Source organism: Phocoena phocoena, chromosome 10 (genome assembly GCF_963924675.1).
Source record: "Phocoena phocoena chromosome 10, mPhoPho1.1, whole genome shotgun sequence".
Classification (NCBI taxonomy): domain Eukaryota; kingdom Metazoa; phylum Chordata; class Mammalia; order Artiodactyla; family Phocoenidae; genus Phocoena; species Phocoena phocoena.
Window position 1 is genome coordinate 7,573,315 of NC_089228.1, and position 20,207 is coordinate 7,593,521.

At 45.2% G+C, this 20,207-nt stretch overlaps 1 protein-coding gene across 2 annotated transcripts in view; it reads left to right on the forward strand.

Annotated features, from left to right (window-relative positions):
* Nucleotides 1–5,580: 5,580 nt before the first annotated feature.
* The window catches only part of SRGAP3 (SLIT-ROBO Rho GTPase activating protein 3), a 254,066-nt gene continuing 239,439 nt past the window's right edge, over nucleotides 5,581–20,207 (forward strand). For both annotated transcript variants that reach the window (XM_065886366.1, XM_065886367.1), the window contains exon 1: nucleotides 5,581–5,647. In XM_065886366.1, the coding sequence (XP_065742438.1) occupies nucleotides 5,581–5,647 (67 nt within the window). The remainder of the gene's footprint in view (nucleotides 5,648–20,207) is intronic.

Here is a 20,207-nt window from a genome sequence, read left to right on the forward strand (position 1 = left end):
GCAACCACTAACCTACTTTCTATCTCTATGGGTTTATTTTTTCTGGATATTTCATATAAATGGACTCATACAATATGAGACCTTTTGTGTCTGTCTTCTTTCACTTAGCATAATGTGTCAAAGATTCATCCAGATTGTAGCATCATCAGTGTTTCATTCCTCTTTATGGCTGAATGATATTCCATTATACATATAGAACGTGATTTACTTATCCATTCATCTGTTGATGGACATTTGGATTATTTCCACCTTTTGGCTATGGTGAACAGTGCTGCTAGAACATTCATGTACAAGTATTTGCTTGAACTGTATATTAGGAAAATTAGTCCTTGGCCTGTGACAGGTGTTGCAAACATGCTTTCTCAGTTTGCAGTTTGTCTTTGACTTTGCTTGTGATTTTGGCCAGGCAGAATTTTGAAACAATTGTTATGTAGTTGAATCTTTCAGGCTTTTATGGCTTATGGGTTTTGTGACACAGTTAGGAAGGCCATTATTTTTTAACTTTTTTATTTTTTTTTTAAGCTGCACTGTGTAGCATGCAGGATCTTAGTTCCCCCACCAGGGTTCAAAGCCATGCCTCCTGCATTGGAAGTGCAGAGTCTTAACCACTGGACTGCCAGGGAAGTCCCAGGAAGGCCATCATTATACTTGAGGTTATAAAATAATTCTTCCATTAAAACTGCAACTTGGGCTTCCCTGGTGGCGCAGTGGTTGAGAGTCCGCCTGCCGATGCAGGGGACACGGGTTCGTGCCCTGGTCTGGGAAGATCCCACATGCCGCGGAGCGGCTGGGCCCATGAGCCATGGCCGCTGAGCCTGTGCGTCTGGAGCCTGTGCTCCGCAACGGGAGAGGCCACAACAGTGAGAGTCCCGTGTATCGCAAAAACAAACAAACAAACAAACAAAACCCTGCAACTTATCTACTCCTATCAAACAGGGATTAAAAACAGCTGCACTTGCCCCCCTCTTCCCCCCACCCCCTCCCCACCCCGAGTTACTGTGAGGACCAAATAAGAGAAACGATATGAAAGGGCTTTATAAAATATAAAGCAGTATATATATACAGACAAGACATGTTATTATCGTCACTATTAACTGTATCAAATTCTGGCACTAACTAGCTGAGTTCTGCTGTTGCTTTCATTTTGCAGAGCAGAGATTGAAGGGCAGAATTATTTACCAAGCCAGCCAAGGATGCATTAATTGGTAGCATTGGAGAATGTCACAAAAGATATCAACTCTTATTAGTCATCTTGGGAGTGTTTCATATTTGACCAGAAAAATAAAATTGCCTTAAACTAAAAACTATTCTGGTCATTCTTCCTCCAAGTAGAGTCTTTTTTTTTTTCCTACCAGGAAAAGAAACCAGTTCAGTGGGTTTTGTGTTATTCAGCTGTAATTGTGATTTAAGCTTCATCAATGGCTGTTTGTGACATGTTTTCCTTATATTTTAAACTCTAAATTCTTTCTTTAATGGCAGACTTCAGGTTGAACACTATATTGATTGAAGAAAAATGTTACTACTTGACAGCAATTATTCCTACGCTGATTGCTCTGGGATAGAATTGGGTACTGGTTGAGTCCTTGGGCTCTGATATGGCCGGATGTGGGCTTGCATGCAATTCAGTTGTGTGATCCTGGGCAAATTGCTTCACTGCTCTGTCCCCCTGTTTCCCCATCTGTAAAACAAGGATGATTACAGCACATGACCCAGTGATAAAATCTATGTCAGTGATAAAACCTATATAGAATACTTGGCCCAGTGCCTGTATGGAGTGAGGGCTTGATAAATATTAGCTATTAGTATAATTCAGGAATATCTAAAAGAATCCAGGAAATGAGCCTGAGGGAAGTAAACTGTACCCTCCAGGGGCTATTCCCATCCTTGGGGCGTGGGGCTGGCACAGATCAAATCACATGGCAGAGCCCCTGGCCCTGCCGCCTACCACATTTATTTTTGGAGCAATCTGGTTTCTGTTTCTTCCATGTGAAGGATAATTATCAGGAATGGCAGTTGGTTCTCATATAGCGAGGAAGAAGTGGCCACATGGAAGAGAATGTCACAGAGGGCAGCTGGGAGATTGGGGTGAGCTGTGGGGAGGAGTGGAAGGAAAAGAGCAGGTCATACCACCTCTTCTTGGGGAAGGAAGATTCTGGATGCTGTGGGTTCACGGTGTGTTATGATGTATTCGCAGGGGGCACAACGCTTTTTTTCTTTTTCCCTTTTTCTTTTTCCTCCCTTCCTGCTTCCAACCCAGGCATGTGTGGAGCCCCATCTCTGGTCCTAGACCCAGCATAGTTGAACCCTAAAAAGAAATACTGCATGGGACCTCTGCTATGTGCCAGGCACTTTAAACCCATGATTACACTGGATCCTGTGCAAAGAGTGAGATTCCCCACCATTTTACGGACGAGGAAACTGAGACTCAGTGAAGGCACAGAAGCTACCTAAGGCCCCTCAACACGCTGGAATGGCAGAGCCAGAATTTAAACCACCACCTGTCTTTTTTTTTTTTTTTTTGCGGTACGCGGGCCTCTCACTGTTGTGGCCTCTCCCGTTGCGGAGCACAGGCTCCAGAGCGCAGGCCCAGTGGCCATGGCTCACGGGCCCAGCCGCTCCGCGGCATGTGGGATCTTCCCAGACCGGGGCACGAACCCATGTTCCCTGCATCGGCAGGCGGACTCTCAACCACTGCACCACCAGGGAAGCCCCACCACCTGTCTTATGCCAAAGCCCAGCCTCTTCTGTTGTTCAGCACCTAGCTCTATACCATACTTCATTTCAGTTTTATATGGCTTATTGCGACATTTCTGTGGCTCAGGTCCTTACACATGGGTCTCCCAGAAATCTTTGTGGATTTTAAATTTTAGTAATGAAGAGAACAGCTGATATTTGCTAGTCCCTGCCTCAAATAGGCAACAAGCAGTTTAAGTCACTTGCTCTAGTGTTCAGAGCTGGTCAGTGGCAGAGCCAGGCAGGGAATCCAGTTTGTCACATCCCCAAATGCATGATACTAGCTCCCATTTTCCTTTGAGAGTCTAGGCTTGAGGCAGGGATGCTAATCTCTGAGCACATCTTTCTCAGGTAACATGTGTGGCTTTCACTGTTTTAAAATGGTCCAAAGGGTGACAGCAGAGGGCCTGAGTGTGCCTATGGGAAGGGAGAGGCGGGGGGTAGTGGTGATGGCTGTGGGCCAGTGGCATCTACCTGTGAACTCTGTGACCTCCTGTCTCTGGGCACAAAGCTATAATAAGCCCTGTGGTTCGCCAGCTGGACTTCTCGCTTGCTTTTTCCAAGCAGATCTTGTGCATTCCCAACTGTGGCTTGTACTGTTTGCTCCAGCTCGTACTGAGTGCCCCTCACCTCCCCATGCTGACCTGGGGAGAATGGCTGCAGCTGTCACTTTCTCTAGGAAGCCTCAATGGACTGGCATGGATAAGCTATTTACTTCTGAACCCAAATCAAGTCATTCATTATGCACTCAGAAAAAGACAAATGGAAGATTATTTTGAGAAATTTGTGAAAATACGACATTTGGGGGACAATACATGTTAAGGACCATCTTAATATGTGAAATTCCAGTGGCAGCAACCCTGTAGTGCTTGATTTCATTTTTACAGAACAGATCTTATTCTGCCTGAACTGCATGTGAAATGGGTTTAATCTCCAGTAGAATGCAGGAGACTTTGCACATCTGCATGGGCAGAATCTGGGGTCAGACAGCCTAGGTTTGAATGCTGGTGACTTTGGGTAAGTCACCTCCCATACCTGTGCCTCTGTTCCTTCACATATACTATGCTGTGAGGTTGTTGAGGGATATCATGGTTAATAAGAATTGCTCTCACTCACTTATTACCAGGCTCTGCACTAAGCTCAGCCTCACATTCTTACTTGAGCCTCCAAGAGCTCCCTCATTTCGGAAGGCCCTTACCCTGTAATGTTTTTTCCTCACAGCACTTATCATCTTCTACCATATTATATAACTTTCTCATCTTGTTTATCTTTCATCTTCCCCTCCCAGGGCCTCTCGCCTTGCACAACTCCAGGAGGCACCATTCACAATGCATTCTGAGTTCTGCTCGGGGCTGCTTTTACTGAGAATATTACCATGACTGGTGTTGACTTCCCAGAGTTGGGTGATGTGGACACCCTGGAGCTCCAGGAGGGTGTGGATTTTTTTTCTTTTTTTTGGGGGGGGGGCCTAGTTTGATCATTGCTGTGTTCCCATACCCAGAACGGTGCCTGACCTGTATTAAGCGTAAAGTAAATATTTGTTGAAAGAAAGAATGAAAAAGCCCCCAAAAAGAACCCATTTTACTGGTGAGGAAACTGAGGCTCAATGAGTTATTGATTTGCCCAAAGCCCCACAAGACCCTGAGGTGGCTAGGTTTCCAGCAAGCCTGCTCCCAACAGCTGTGCAAAGCTGTGTGTCTGAGACGCCTGGCATTGTCCCTGCCACCCCATAATGCTCAACAAATATTAATGAGGTTGCCTACATGGGTCAGCCCCTCTCCTCTGCTAGACGACCCGGCAGAGTGACAAACTGTCACATAGCCATTGCTTTGAGAAATTGAATTAAATTGCATGTTGCAAAGAAAAGGTGGACCTTTTGGAGTTTTTGGAGGAAAAATCCCTAACCCAACTGCTAATGGTAGGAGTTTGCAGGGGCCTCTCAGGCCTCCCCAGCCCGGTTCTTTTTCCTGCCTCCTTCCCTTTTGTGAATGTTTCTTCCCTTTTTTGCTTGCAGTGAGTTCTGCTCTCCTGTAGGCTACAATGTGTCAGTTGTTATAAAATCCGGGAGGTGGAGCTTGGTGACGAGAGCGGTGGGGGGAGCGCTTGGCCAGCCCCGCAGGGCGAGCAGTCCGGCCCCCTGTTCACCCCGAGCTTAAGCCTTGCAGCAGGAGAACTTCCACCTCGCTCTCCTGGCTTTGAGCCTCACTGTACATCGGACCAAAGGCGCAGAAGGGAGGGAGGATGCGAGATGACCGGCTCTTTGGCAACCTGACCATCTCCTTAGCAGAGAGCTTTCGAAAGCCAGCCGGAGGCTGACTGCAGGACCAAGGAGGTGCCGCGCCTCTCGTGGATGTGTGTGTGTGTGTGTGTGTGTGTGTGTGTGTGTGTGTGTGAGAGCGGGTGAGCGGGTGTGAGGGTGTGTGTGTGCTTCACAACTGTGTGTGTGCATGTCCGGATGAGTGTGTGAGTACACCCATAAGTGTGTTTGTGTGTGTGTATGTGTGTGTGAGTGGGGTGAGTGAGTGCTCTCGGTTATATTATTTTTTTGGAAGAAAAATCTTGAAAATATCAGGCAGGTTACCGTGCTCCTGGGGTGGTGGTTCTTCTTCTGGTCAAGAGGACTTGGCCAGACCAAGCTACTACAGACATTTTTCAGTGAGTAAAGAGAATTTTCCTCTGAGAACAAGAGGGATTTTTTCCCCTGGCTCTGCAGCCAGTGAAAGAGATTTGTCCCTACACCTGTGAAATCGACCAGAGCCGTGTGATTACCAGGGCTGGAGCGAGGACTCGGGAAGAAAAGGAGCAATAAATCCAACAGCCTGTCAGTGCCTTTGGCCACATTGGAAGATGTCATCTCAAACTAAGTTCAAGAAAGACAAAGAGATCATTGCCGAATATGAAGCCCAAATAAAAGGTGAGATTTGGGCTGGGGAGTCATGCCTCCCCTCCCCTTTCCTTCTTCTCTTGCTTTGGCTTTTTTCCCTTTTCCTCCCTGCCATCATGAAATGCTGTTATGCATCAATAATCTTATTGTGAGGAGGAACAGTGGCAGCCGCACAAGTCCGGACTGGTTTCAACTGCAGAGAGCGCTGGCGCTGGGAGTACGGATTGTAGAACGGGCGGCGATCACTGCATTGCAGGTGTGTGAGGAGGATCCTACGCCCTGCTTTAGGAGTGTCGTGGATACTCCATCATCTTGGCCATGACATGTCACTCTAAGGCCATTTTGACAGTCACTGCCTCCTCCCCCTGCCATGCAAAAAACCCCTTAATTTGATTTATTTTTTTAATGATCTGGGTTTTTTTCTCTCTCCTTTCTGGTTTTTGTCATTGCTTTGCCTCTGTCCCTTTCTCTGGGCTGGAATTCACATGCATGTGCTCAGGGAAGCAGCATCCCTGGGCTGTACTTCTTTGTCGGTGACTCTCAGCTGGACTGGGTTGCCATGGATTAACTGTTATGGAGCATATTGATCCAAACTAATGCAGGCATTTAGGCATAAAGAGGGAGCTCCGTGCAGAAAATGTATTGTCTCGCAGTGTGCAGCCCCGATCACCGTCTGTGCACTAGCGTTTAGGGTCATCAGCCTTCACTGAAAGCCAGCAGCTCAGTGTGCTGGCTGGTAGGCGCTGCCTGGCTTCCGTAGTGTCAGGGAAAGCTTGCCAGGAGGATGAGGTGACCTCTGACTGCTTGTTCCAGCGTTAGTGCTGCTCACTGGGTGCACACTCCTCTAAGTCCACACTAGCAAGGGGAAAGAGGAAACCGGACACAATCGTATAGACAGATTCAGGCAGAACCCTTATTTAGGCCAGACTGGAGCTTCTCCCACCCTCATGAGTTCTAGGCTCAGCCTTGGCAAGGAAAACCTGAAAGCACCATCCACCATGCTCACCCTTTCTCGTAGGATGTACTCTAAGAGAAGCCTGGGCCTGGCCTCTTGGCATATGTTTTCTTTCTGGTCACAGTTCTCCTTGCTGCAACACAGGGTGTGTTGTGGTCTCCTGAGGAAAGAGTAAAGACAAGATACATCTTCGGGGCTGTTGATGCCTGCCCCTGAGGTTATAGGTGGACTGTTGAGCAAGTTGGTTATTTGGGGCTCCGGCAGCCTGAGGTTCCACACCTGCTTCTAGGTGCTGCTGCAGCTCAAGGCTCAGTGACCCAGGAAGTGGGGTGGCCTCCACAGGAGCGGTGGGAGGCTGCGCATCACAGCTGCTGTACACGCTCCAGATGCTTGGGAAACTTTGGGAGGGGAGCAGCCATCAGGGGAGAGCTTTGTTTTTTTCGAGTCTCGCCAACCGTCTTGTGCCTTTCAGTTCTGCTCAAACCTGGCGTGCTGATCACCTCTCAGTAGACCCCAGGAAGAAATGAGCAGAAAACCCTGCTCTTCCCTGGGCTCCTCCTCTTTAGTTTTCAGTTCAGTGTAGAAGACAGTGATTTACAATGTTTCAGCGTTCCTGAAAATTTAGATACCCGCCCTTTATTGGTCAGAGATCTGAATTCTCTCGAGTGTTCAATACAAAGCCTGGTTTCAGCCTTTGCCTGCACACTTTTTAGGAAGTTTATGTTTTGTAAGACTGGCTGATTATTACTGTTTTTTAAAACTGAGTTTCCCATGAAAAATGCCATAAGAGAGAAGGGTATGGTGAGTTTGGGACAGTCTGGAGTTTTTATAAGCATCGTCTTGGTAGAAAATGTGCTCATCTTATTTTTGAAGGATTGCCACCACTGGGCCCGTGAACTTTGCTTGAGGATCAATTAAGCATTTATAGCTCTGGCTGATTCTTTTACTTTTTGCCTTTATTTTAACAACCAATTAGCAAGGACAAGGTAATGCATTTCAGCAGGAAATTTGTCCAAATGATCTTGTCTCTTCCAGACTCTAAATGTCTCTGCATTCTAGTTAAAAGAGTTTAATTTTATTCCTTTAGGGTTGACATCCACACGATTTAGGTCAGGATGCTATTGCGCCCGAAATTGTCCGGAATCTTTTCTGTCAAAATTCTCTTTGTTCATCATCATCATCATAACTACTGATGTGTGTTCAGGGCTCAACTGTTTCCACGGCTCACTCCCAGACCTCACCACTCTTGGCCTACACAAAATACAGACGGGGTCTGTAGGAGCTCAGTTTTAGAGATGAGGAAACTGAGGCCTTGTAGTGTTAAATGACTTGCCCAAGGTCACAAGGTGGGAAATGTGAAGGCAGCTGGTTTTCTTCCAGGCCCAGTGTCCCCGATACATTGTTTGCCTGAAGCTGCCCCTTGAAGGATTGATGTCAGTAGCAGATGGCAGTTTTGTGGTGGGGACCGGCTGCCTCTCGATCACAGCCCATTGTTTACCCTCTTACTTTCCTCCCTTGCCTTTGTTGCTGGCCTCTGAAGAGCGTTTGACCAATCACCAAAAATAATGCCTGATGCCAATTACCTTCGGTATCATCTGGCCAGTTTGCCACAAACACTCCACCTAGTTTGACAGATTTTATCCTCTGTGCATTTTGTGAGGGGAACTTTTGATTTTTAAAAATGATACTGAGTTCTTTGTTGGCCTAGTCCCTTTTTTCTCTTTTTGAAGCATTTACTGACCTAACAAAGGGGAATTTTTTTTTTCTTTAAAGGGGAATGTTTTAAAACAGCTTTTGTTTTTTCCTATTGTGAAAAATTTCAGACTCATGCCTTCTCTTGCCTAATCAGATACTTGAATCCCTTTGATTATATACCTGCAACACAGTAGTACACCACATGCTTGCACATTTCCAGTGATAGAGAACTCACCACTTCCCAAGCCCACATATTCTATTTTTGGACCACTCTGGCTGTTGTAAGCAGTTTTTATGTTGGGTTAAGTATGTCTCTAATCCACCTTTTGGTTCTATACCTTGGGACTTCATAGAACAAGACAGATGCTTCTTTCCCATGACTGCCCATTGGGTGTTTGGAGACTCCAATCATAACCCAGGGACTATGATTATCTCCCATTTGCTCATAGAAGATGGTTCACTGCTGCTTTATCATCTTCACTCACCTTGGGATCTACTGCATCCTGGGTTGCAAACTCCAGTGCCTTTGAGTACTTGGCAGGTAGAATAAGTGAGTGAAGCTGGCTAAGTAAAATGATTTGTGGCAGCTGGCCCACTGCCTCAACCAGGGCAACATAAGAAGAGGTGGTAGTTATGGTCGGCCCGAGAGCACATGTCCTGTCCAAATGGGCAGTCACTACTTGGGTTCAACCAGTTGTTACCACTTAGAATATAGGCCCAGCCAGATCTTTCAATTTTTCAACAGATACCAGTAATCTGGATTAGAGCTTTATGCTTTTGAAGAGATTTTGCCAAATAGACCTCCAAAAGATTGTACTGTCAAAAGCCTTCTTTAAGAGTGATACTGAGTTCTAAATGCGACTCTTTAAATGTGGTTGGAGAAAGAAAACCACTATCACTTCCTTTATGGTGTATGTAATGCTTCTATTAATATGGCCCAAGGGTTGAATTAGCCCTTTTCACTGCCCACCCCATCATTGCACTGTATATATTTTATCTGCTATATTTCTCTCATCCACTAGGCTAGGAGCCTTGTCAGAGAGAAGAAAATGAAATGAATTTAATATGACTTGTTCTTGGTGACCCTGTGCTGGCTCCAAAGCGATGTTGCTTTCTGTCCGAGGTGTTCACAAGTGTCCCTTTATGAATCTGTTCAGGAACCATGCCTGAGAGTGACACCATATTCTCAGTCTGAAACTGGCAAGCTCGAACTTCTTTCCCCTCTTGAAAATCAGAACATTTGCCCATCTCCAGCTTTATGGCGCCTATGCTATTTTTCACAATTCCCTCAAAGATCCCTGATAGTGTTTGGTAATCTTATTTGCAGGTGGTCTCCACTATCCTGGGCTCTAATTCGTCTTGCTGTTAGACATAATGGTCTGTTCTGCATTTATTCAGAATTCCCATTTCCATTTCATCTTAATAGAAAATGAAAATAGAAATGTAGTGATTGATTTTCGTGTTTTATTTTTTTATTACACATCCATATTCATTTTAGGCCATCTTCTTAATGGCGTAAGTCTAGAATTGGGGGGAAGAAGACAAGGTATTGAAGAAGAGCACAGAGAAGTATTTATTTACTCATTCATTTATAGGTTCATTCAGTGAACATTGAGCATCGGCTTTGTTCTTAGTCTTGTGCTGGGTGTTGTGAGAGACGCAAAATATAGGATACATTCTTGGCTAAGAGTTTTCTTGGAATATGGCAATAAAATCAGTGAAGGAAAAGAAATTAAAAAAACCCCAAACATAAAAAACTTCCAACTCAGCACCAGAATGAATTTAGTCTTAAAGAGATTATGCGATAGAGTGATTGGACAATGACCTTAGGAGGCCTCACCACCTTCAGTGGCTTCAGTGAGGAAAGTAGGCTGGGTTGGGGAACAGTGGGGAGTAGTGAGGACTGTGGCTGATTAGAGAGCTCACTTAGAGGAGGCAGCCCCTGCTCAGCTCTCGCCTGTCATTACCATGAAGGGATGTGAGCCCAGAGTGGTTAGTTCTTTCAGTGTTTCCAGGGCATCTGGATTTTAAATCAAAGTCTCCTGATTATCATTTTAAATATTTAAAAATTTAACTTTTAAAACGTTTAAAAAATTGGGTTGTCTTTTTCATTATTGAGCTGTAAGAGTTCTTTCTACATTCTGGATACAAGTTCCTTATCAGATATATGATTTGCAAATATTTTATCCCATTCTGTTGGTTATCTTTTCCCTTTTTTGATGGTGTCCTTTGAATCACAGAAGTTTTAAAATTTTTATGAAGTTCTGATTATCTGTTTCTTTCTTTCTTTTCCCATGCTTTTGGTGTCATATCTAAGAATCATTTGCCAAATCCAAGGCCATGATGAAAATCTCCTGATTTTTAAGTGGTAGCTCAAGTTTTTAAGAAACTCTTTGCTACATGAACAAACCTGTCGGTAGGAGAGCTTCAGCCTGTGCCCACCAGTCTGCAACTTGTGGCCTACAAGTTGACGTCCATAAAGGGTCTTGGTGATGGGGCCTCAGCCAATTTACCTGTTTCATCTTCAGTTGTTTTCTCTATTATAGGCCTGTGCTCTCATATCCACTTTAGACCAATTCCTTGTCTCTGCATCCTCCATACCCTTTTTCACCTCCAAATATTTCCCCATTTGTGCCTTTATTCTGCTTAAAATGACTCCTTTCTTCCCCTCTTTTTTTTTCTTTTTTTCTTGTCTGGGCAACTCCTGACCATCCTTCAGTGCCTGCTCAAATGATCCCTCTTCCATGATGCCTTCCTAATAACTCTTCTGGGCAGAATGAGTGATTCCTCACATCTGCCTCTCTATTTTTAGCCTTATTATCCTTCATTCCTATTTTGTGTTTAGTCCTTCAGCCATGAACTCTTGAGGGCAGAAATGCTTATGGTCATTTTCATTTCCCCCATGTGATTGGCGTACGATCAGTTGAGTGAGTGACTGATAAGTTACTAATAAGTAGTTTTATAACTCACAGCTCAAGCTCAAGCTCGAGTTATATTTTCTTTGACATTTGTCTTAGCTTGGGCTGCTATAACAATATACCATGGGTGGCTGGGTGGCTTAAACAACAGACATTTATTTCTCATAATTCTGGAGGCTGGGAAGCCTAAGATCAAGGTGCCCACAGATTTGGTTCCTGGTGAGAGCGCGCTTCCTGGCTTGTAGACAGTTGCCTTCTCGCTGTGCTCACATGGTCTTTCCTCTGTGTGTGGAGAGAGAGCTCTCTATCCTCCTCTTCTTAGAAGGGGACTAATCCCATTATGAGGGCACCACTCTCATGATCTCATGTGAGCCTAATCACCTCCCAGTGGCCCTACCCATCTCCAAACACCATCACATTGGAGGTTAGGGCTTCAATATGTGAATTTGGGAGGAACACCAAACATTCAACCCCTAACAACGTCATACTTTCTGTTCCATTGAAAGTGGAGGTTTTATTTGTTAAGGAAATATTTTTCATGGCTTGATTAGTTTCCTTGTTTGTGCCTGATAGGGGAGATGTTTGTCTATGGAGACTGGGTGAAGGCTGATGTGTTGAAAGCTTAGGTGATGTTTGGTGGGGTGATGTCTGTCACAGTCGTGGTGGGATGTGGTTGGGGCACATGGCACACCAGGCACCTCCCAGTCTGAGGAAATCAGTGGATCTGGGGGTCTATATTGGCCATTTCTGGAGTTCTCACCACCAGAGTTTATATGCTAGGGACGACCTTTCCTTTCCAGAAACCTCTATTATTTGTTCATTCATTCACTCACTCACTCACTCATTCAGTGACTGTTACAAGCCATGCTTCATTTCAGGCTATACAGCTTTGCTTATCAGTGGGAGGTAATTTATTTATCTCTACGTCTCAGTCATGCATATGGTATCTCATTTTGTGATCCCCCAAATTCTGTGAAAGAGTCATTATTATTCCTATTTTACGGATTAAAACGTAAAATTCAGAGACATAAATTGTATCAGATGGCAGAGCGAACAGTGGCAGAACCGAGGTTTAAACTGGAGGCTTTCTGACTTCCAGTTCTACAGGGAGGCAAGATGTATGCCAGGGCAATTTAGCCCTGAAACCCAGGGGTTCCTTCACTGGGGGGGCCAGTCTGGGGCGGGTTTTAGTCTTTGACTTCCTACCCTTCCTAACCCTTCCACACTCCTTCTAATCCAATCTCTGCTATCCCCTACTTAGCCACCTAGCTGTGTCAGCTCCCTCACTCCCACTTTGAAAAAGGGCCCACTGGAGACTTGACGGAGGCTCCACCAGCCTGGAAATACAGAACCAGCAATCTTAGGTGTCTTCTAGTCCAACGCTCCCACTTTTTTTTTTTTTCCCTCCAGATGTGGAAGCTGATGTTCAGAGAAGACTGCTGGCTCGCAGGCACTCCTAGACCATATTTCCGTGAACACAAAAGCTCTATTCGCTTGGCTTGTTGCTGTAGCCTCATTGCTGTAGCCTTGTGCCTGCATCTCGTTGGTGATCAATAACCGCATGGAGTTGAATTGCTTTGGTGGGTGGGGCAAGCCAGGTGGGGACGGTTGCCTGGGAGGCAGAGCAGAGGTGCCTTGGAAAATAGGATGAGGCAGGGGTATAACATGGAAAGGAGGAGAGGAGGTGAGGCTGGTTCAGAAACTCGGTCCTGTCCTTGTAGCTGCCAGGAAGGGGACAGGGGTTGACTTCTTAAAGGTGCTGAGTTTCAGTTCAGAACCTCTGGCCTAATACAGGCTGCAGCAAGCTGTATCCTGGGCTTGATTTCACTTGTAAATGATTTCTTCCTGATGGCTTGTTGGTGTTTATAAAATATCTTGACTGCCCAGGAGTGGGGTTTTGGCTCTGTTCTCTTAATTTGTTTAATCATTAGGCCAATTTATGTTTGGAGTAGTGTTCCCTGAGGTGTATTCCATGAAATTGGATGTAAAGAGGCATTGGGTGGAAAAAAATAGCTCTGTGGTCAAATAGGTTTTGGAAGTTCTAGCATAAAGTGAGTTAAATAGGTTTGTTTCCCACAGGACTTGAATGTGTCAAGTGTGAACCGCCAAGAAGCGGGCCACAGACTTTCCTCAAACTTACTCAGCCTTGTAAACCTTTTTCATAGAATATCCCACAAGACTGTTCCAGAGCTTACATTTTGGACAATGTCAGGCTACACAGTTTGTGGGTTACCCAGATTCTTTCTCTTTTTGCCTTTTGCCCAGTTCCCTAATTTTTACAGTTTCCTAAGAAGACAGTTTGAAGAGGGGAGGAGGTGAAACAAATGCGTATCCAGCTCAGATAAGTGATACCAATGTGGTGTTTCGAGGTCACTTAGAAAATGTGGCTTTTGACATTTCCATTTACTGAGCGCTCAACCATTGATTTAAATGGTAATTTGGTGACAGTTCTTTCCTGATCAATATGCGTGGTGTGTGCGCACGTGCCCGCCTGTGTGTGACAGTAAGGAGGTGCACTCAGCTGCAGGCAGTGTGCAAGGGACCTTGAATGGACCTTGGTGCCACCGCTGGGATCGCACAGTTGATGCCAGCTAATAACAATGCAGATGGACACGCAGAAGCCCGTGGCCTGTGGCGCCTCAGGGTGAGCAGATCTCAGCCACAAATCCAGGTGCAATAAAAATATGGTTTTCTTTATTTTTCTGTAACTCGATTTACATTTCACATCCCTATTCTGCTGCGAGTGGCAGAAATAAATCTAAGTGAGTTGGGGGTTTTCCTCTTGTCTTCTCCAGTGTTGTGTCCCAAGGTGCAGGGGGACTGGGGCAGTGCCAAGGGGACATCTGTTGTGGTTTATTATCAATCTACTTTGGCAACTACCAAGATATCCTCCTTCCTGTTGGGTCTGCAGTGGTCGGTCCAGCCAGTGGTCCTTCTCTGTTCCAAACCTGAGGCCATTTTGCCTGTTCCCCTCCTCACCTCCTTCTATGAGATTTGCAGGCACTGGGGGTCATCCTGGGGCTCACACACCGTGCTGGGTCGTGAGAGACTCTGGGCATTAGTCTCAGGCCCATCTTGCCGTGTCCAGCACTCACTTCTCCTCCAGGACCTCCCTAGGGTGCTGCCTGGGGAAGTGGCCCAGCTCCTCAGGTCTCAGATTGTGCAAATATATGTGGACATTCCCTCATCATCCTCCTTCCCTGGGCTTGTCTGTGGTGAGGCAGGATGTGGGTTATTTTCTTACAGATCCATAAAATCTACGCACACCTTGCTTTATAGTCTCCCAGAATCTTTATCCATGTGTGGGGGAGGGAAGGAGAGGGGGATTAATAGGGGTGGTAGCCTGGCTCTTTGTCATCATTCTCTCAAAGCTATTGTCCATAACTCACATTCTTTCTCTTCTCCCTGAGGGCTGCGATTTTGAAAGTCAAAAGCCAAGAATTGACTCTTTCCCTGTATTATCCCTGAGGCAGTGAACACAGAATGCCCTCCCTGCCTGAATAAGGTCCAGGAGGTCTAAGGAAATATGGGAGAAAAACCTTCAATATTTCAAAATATTAAATGCAGTGAATTTCCTTCCTTTTACATCTGCACCATCCTGGCCCAGGCCACCATCACCTCTTCTTGGGACCACGGCAACATCCCCCTAACTTAGGGTTTCTCCACCTCCGCACTACTGATATTTGGGGCTGCGTCATTTTTTTTCTTTCTTTTTTCTTTTTTGGCGGTACGCGGGCCTCTCACTGTTGTGGCCTCTCCCGTTGCGGAGCACTGGCTCCAGACGCGCAGGCCCAGTGGCCATGGCTCACGGGCCCAGCCGCTCCGCGGCATGTGGGATCTTCCCAGACCGGGGCACGAACCCGTGTCTCCTGCATCGGCAGGCGGACTCTCAAACACTGCGCCACCAGGGAAGCCCGGGGCTGCGTCATTTTTTGTTGTGAGGGGCTGTCCTGCACCATGTGGGATGTTGAGCAGCATCCCTGACCTCTACCCACTAGGTAGAGGTGTCAGGAGCCACCTCCCCGCCCCCAAAGTTGTGACAACCAAAAATGTCTAGGCCTGCGTTAAAGCCGCTCTCCTAACTGGTCTCTCTGCTTCTTCTCTTGTCTTTATAGTCTGTCTCCCTGCAGCAGCCAGCAGTAATCCTCACACAATTTAATCTAATCATGTCACTTCCTAGTTTCAAACCCTCTGGTAGTATCTCACTGCTCAAGAATTGAATCCAAGCTGCTAGCTGGGCTTACGAAGCCCTGCTCTGCCCATCTCAGCCAGCTCATCTCTCCACTCTCCTGGTGCCTTGAATTCTCTAAAATTGTACCCCCTTTGGAACTTTGCACTTAGCTTTTCCTTCTTTCTGGAATCCTCTTCCCCTGGATTGTCACATGGCTGGCCTCTTCTAGGTATTCAGCTCTTGGCTTGCATGTCACTTCCTGACCACCTAATCTTAAGTATCTATGGAGTAACTATTGGATTAGCTGACTTGAAGTCTCAGGAGAGCACTTCAAGCTGTATGATGTTTTCCCTATACGATATTTTCCCTTCTTTTTTCTTTTTACCGGAATTGAAAGTCTTTAAGAACAAGAGTTTTGTTTCTCATGTCCATTTGTGTTTTGTTAGTACCTAGAATAACATTTAGTATATAATAGGTGACCGTGGGATTCGGTGAGTGAACGGTGAGTGTAGATGTCCTTGTGCTGGCCTTTCTTTTTAAATATTTATTTATTTTATTTTATTATTTTAATTTATATTTTTGGCTGCGTCAGGTCTTAGTTGCGGCACATGGGATCTTTGGCGAGGCATGCGGGATCTTTTTTCCTTGCGGCGCGTGTGCTCTTTGTCGCGGCGTGCAGGTTTTCTCTCTCTTGTTGAGGTGAGCGGGCTCAGTAGTTGCGGCACCCGGGCTTAGTTGCCCCACACGTGTGGGATCTTAGTTCCCCGACCAGGGATCGAACCTGCATCCCCTGCATTGGAAGGCGGATTCTTTACCACTGGGTCCCCGGACTTTGCACCTAAGCACACATGTATATTCTGCTTTGGGGTGCATGGGCTTGTACCAGGAATTGCAGTTTAGAGGCACATAATGGAGCAGATCCAGGCTTTCTGAAACCCTGACTGAGAGGTAATTCAAGAAGACGGAGAATCCAAAGAAGGGACAATTGTATCTATGCAGAGCCGTCCAACCTTTGGCTTAGAGGGGAATGAGATAGAGAGACCAGGGGGCCACGTGCAGGGATACCGCAGGGAATTTAATGTTTTCTGTTGAGTTCCTATTATATAGCTGAAATGGGGACACAGAAATGGATAAAATATGGTCCCTGTCCCTGTCTTCGATGGACTCATAGTTTTCCAGGAAAGATAGTTACAAAAATAGATTAATCGATTATAGTACAGTGTGGTAAGTACTGGGACAGCACTGGAATCACACACTGTGGAAACTCAGAGTGAAAGTGACAGCTTTAGCTGGGGAGAGATGGAGAAGTTCTTCTAGAAGAAAGGACTTTTGGGTAGGGTTTTGAAGGATCGGTAGAAGCTCTCCAAGTGGTGAAAGGCATTTCATGAAGAGAGAACAGCAAGCGCAAAAGCATGGGTGTCATGAAAGGGCCTGGGTACTTGGACAATGGTGAGAAGTCTGATGTGGCTAAAATCCAGAGTAGGTAGAATGGAGTAGGGGTGGGAGATAAGACCAGAAGTGAGAGGATTTTGAAGTTCCTTTCTAACCACTGGCTCCTGTGAGCCTTTGACCTTGGAGACAGTGGATGAAACTCTTATTTTTTGATAATACTTTTTTCTGATTTTTGGGTATAATGCATGCTCATTCTTTTAAAAGTTTTGAAAATACAGGAAAAATAGAATCTAGAAGTCACTACCTGAGATAATTACTGTAAAAACTCAGTGTATTACCTTTCAGACTTCAGATCTCTTTTATATCTATATATAACAAAAAATAGGATCCTAGGTCTTTAATGAAAAATTATAAAAATGAAGCTGATAGGCAAAACATCATAGGCATATAGGCCTACGGCTTGAAATAGAGTATGACCTTACAATAAAGAGACTTTGCTAAGTAAGAACATCAGTCAATATGCATGACCTCCCACGTGTTTTGATGGTCCATGAGGGCTGGGGATTTGTTTGTCGGAAACCATTTTCTTGTGCTGATAGGTTTGTGTGTGGCCATTTCTGTCCCACCAGATTTATATAAAACTCATCAAGAACTTCCCCATCTCCACATCTGTCCCAGCTACTTTCAGCTAAAAAATCTCCCCTTCCTGGTCCTCCATAGTCTCACTTCCCTGTTGGTACCCAGGCAGCTGTTCCTGCCTTTGGCAGGAAGTATTAAAAGGAGAGTCCTGTCAAAGGCAAAGAATTTAGCCTCCACAGCAGGTTCCCCCTCCCTGGTGGTACCTTTCCTCATTGTTGGCCCTCTGCCCGCGTCCCTGGTCATCAGTGGTACTTTTGGGGTTCCTGTTTGCCTGTCTGCTCCTAGCAGTGGTAACCTGCTATCCCTTTTCTTCTGATGGCTGGTGAGGGTATTTCCCGGGTATGGTTTACTATAGATCAGTAAGTTTTCCAACTCTTTGTCAGACAGAAAGGCCTGGATTCCTGTAGGCAGGTAGAGTTCCTATGGAGGAATTGGAGCTTGGTGGGAGGGGACAGCTCCGAAGGGGGACCATCCATAGCTTAGAGTGCCTTATAAGGAATTAGAGAGACATGCCATGAGAGGACCCTTACCAGTGAAACACCTTAGCCACCTTCAGGGACAGAAAAGAGTGGGTGTCTCTTCTCTGATTTCATTTGTACTAAAGAACGCAAACTGGCTGAGCAATGTGACTGCTCCCCAGCTGTTGTCTCCGCAGGATATTTCCAAGCAGAGTTGCCAGCACGTTACTTTTTAGTTTACAGCATCTGTGTTTTGATCAGTGGCCTCTCCAGACAGTATGTTTTGGATCTCCTGAAGACATATCATCTTGGGGAAACTGAGGCAGAACAACAGCCACTCTCTCACTTCTGACACCTGGTAACTGATTACTCCTGGACCTCCAACCCCAGTCATTTGGACTCCGGAGCTTTTGCCTGGTTTTGGGCTTTTGAGTTTACTTGTCCCTTGACAAAGCTAATGTAGGGCTTTGGCCTGATCAGTTTTGGCCTGACCCTCCTGTCTCAGGTCTTATCCTGAGTGTCTCTGTCTTGCTGGATCTCATACTTGGCATAATAGTGCCATCGAAACTCTGCGCCCCAAACAGCGGGGGTCCTATTGTCTTCTGCCAGAAACACAGAATTTTTAGACCATTGGGAATAGTGGGAAAGAAATGTTGAGAATGTGGTGGGTCAGTCCACTTTGATTTAGTTTAACAGGTATTTATTGAGTTCCTGCTATATTCCCTGCCCTCATAGACTTTATAATGCTGTAAGGGAGACACATTTTAACTTGTAATTACAAAAAGATTGAGTATTATGTAAGGGTGGTTCAGAGTTCTTCAGGGAACCTGTAGCAAATGGATCTAAATTGCTGAAAATGTTGTGATTTCTGATATTGGTCTGTAAAACTGAATCATATTGGCTAAGCTTACCTCACCACCATTATTTCCTGAGTTATTTAAGATCTAGACCGAACCATCTTTCCATTTAGAGAAGGGTCAGGAGTTATCAAAATATTTAAGGGGTCAGGAAGATGGGTTCTTCTAAGAGAAACACACAATTCTTTGTGTAAAAGATAAAAGTAGTTCCAAAAAAGGAATTTTCTAATAGTTATACTCAAGTTGGTAAATATAATCATAGGATAAGTGCTTTTAAGGTGAAATTAAAACCAGGGATCAACTGAAGAGGATTGAAAAATCATCTTGGTTGGATAGAGTTATGCTAAAGTCACAGAAATTGGGTGAGACAAGAATATGGATTGTGGAAGGAGGCAGCTGTGATATGGGGGGGACCGTGCTCTGGATGGAATTGCACAGACCTGGGTTTGTGTCTTGGCTTATGGCTCATCAGCTGAGTGATGTCTTTTTTTTTTAATCCAAGAAAGAAGAAAAATAGATATAATACCTCATCAGTTTCCGTATATGAAAAATGGGGATAGTCATACCTACTCGTGTGTGTGTGTATGTGTGTGTGTGTGAGAATTAGTTGAAATAACACACATCAGAATTTCCAGCATGCTGCTTGGCACACAGGAGCATTCACTGAACGGTGGAAATGTTAGCTCAACCACTCAGAAGGTCACCAACATTGAGTCTTGGACAGTGAACCTGAGCCTACAGGTGACGCTCTCAGTGAGTGTACCAATTAGTAGGGAGAGGAAAATGCAACAGTACTGGAAAACCATCAGTAGAAGTGGCATTACCTGTATGGGCAGCTGGGAGAGGAAGGTTCCAGTAACTCTTAGACAGGCATGATGCTTTCTTTGCCTATTGCAGTGTTTTTACCCAGTGTGGCTCCTGGGCTACCTGCATTAGAATCTCTGGGGGTGGGACCTGGGAACCTGCATTTTACTAGTGTCCCAGTTTTCATGAACTTGAAATATTTGGACCCGGAGTGTGGTGAACTCACCAACTTGACTGTCTGTGTATCTTTTTTTGAAGGCAAAAGAACATTTAGTTGCCATGTAGACTACTGATGAATGAGAAAAAAACAACCAAACCTGAACCCCCAGTGTGTGTGTGTGTGTGTGTGTGTATGTTACAATCCTGTGTTTTTTTTAATAAAAAATGTTTGTCTTTATATATTTAGGTGTGCCTAAAAAGAGTCTGATAGTTCTTACTGACGGGTAATGATGTTTATTCTTGGGAACTAGGAATGGAGTGGAAGTCGGGGATGGGGCAGGATTGTAGTGACAGGGAACAGCAGAAAGGAGACCTTTTCTCCTTATATTGTTCATATTGATTCAATTCTAAAATCATGAGCATGATTACTTTTCTAATTAAAAACCCACCAAGATGACAATAAGTAAGGAATTTGACAAATTTTCCTGCTGTGGAGGATGTTCAGACATCAACTGAACTATAAAAGAAAAGAAAAGAAAGAA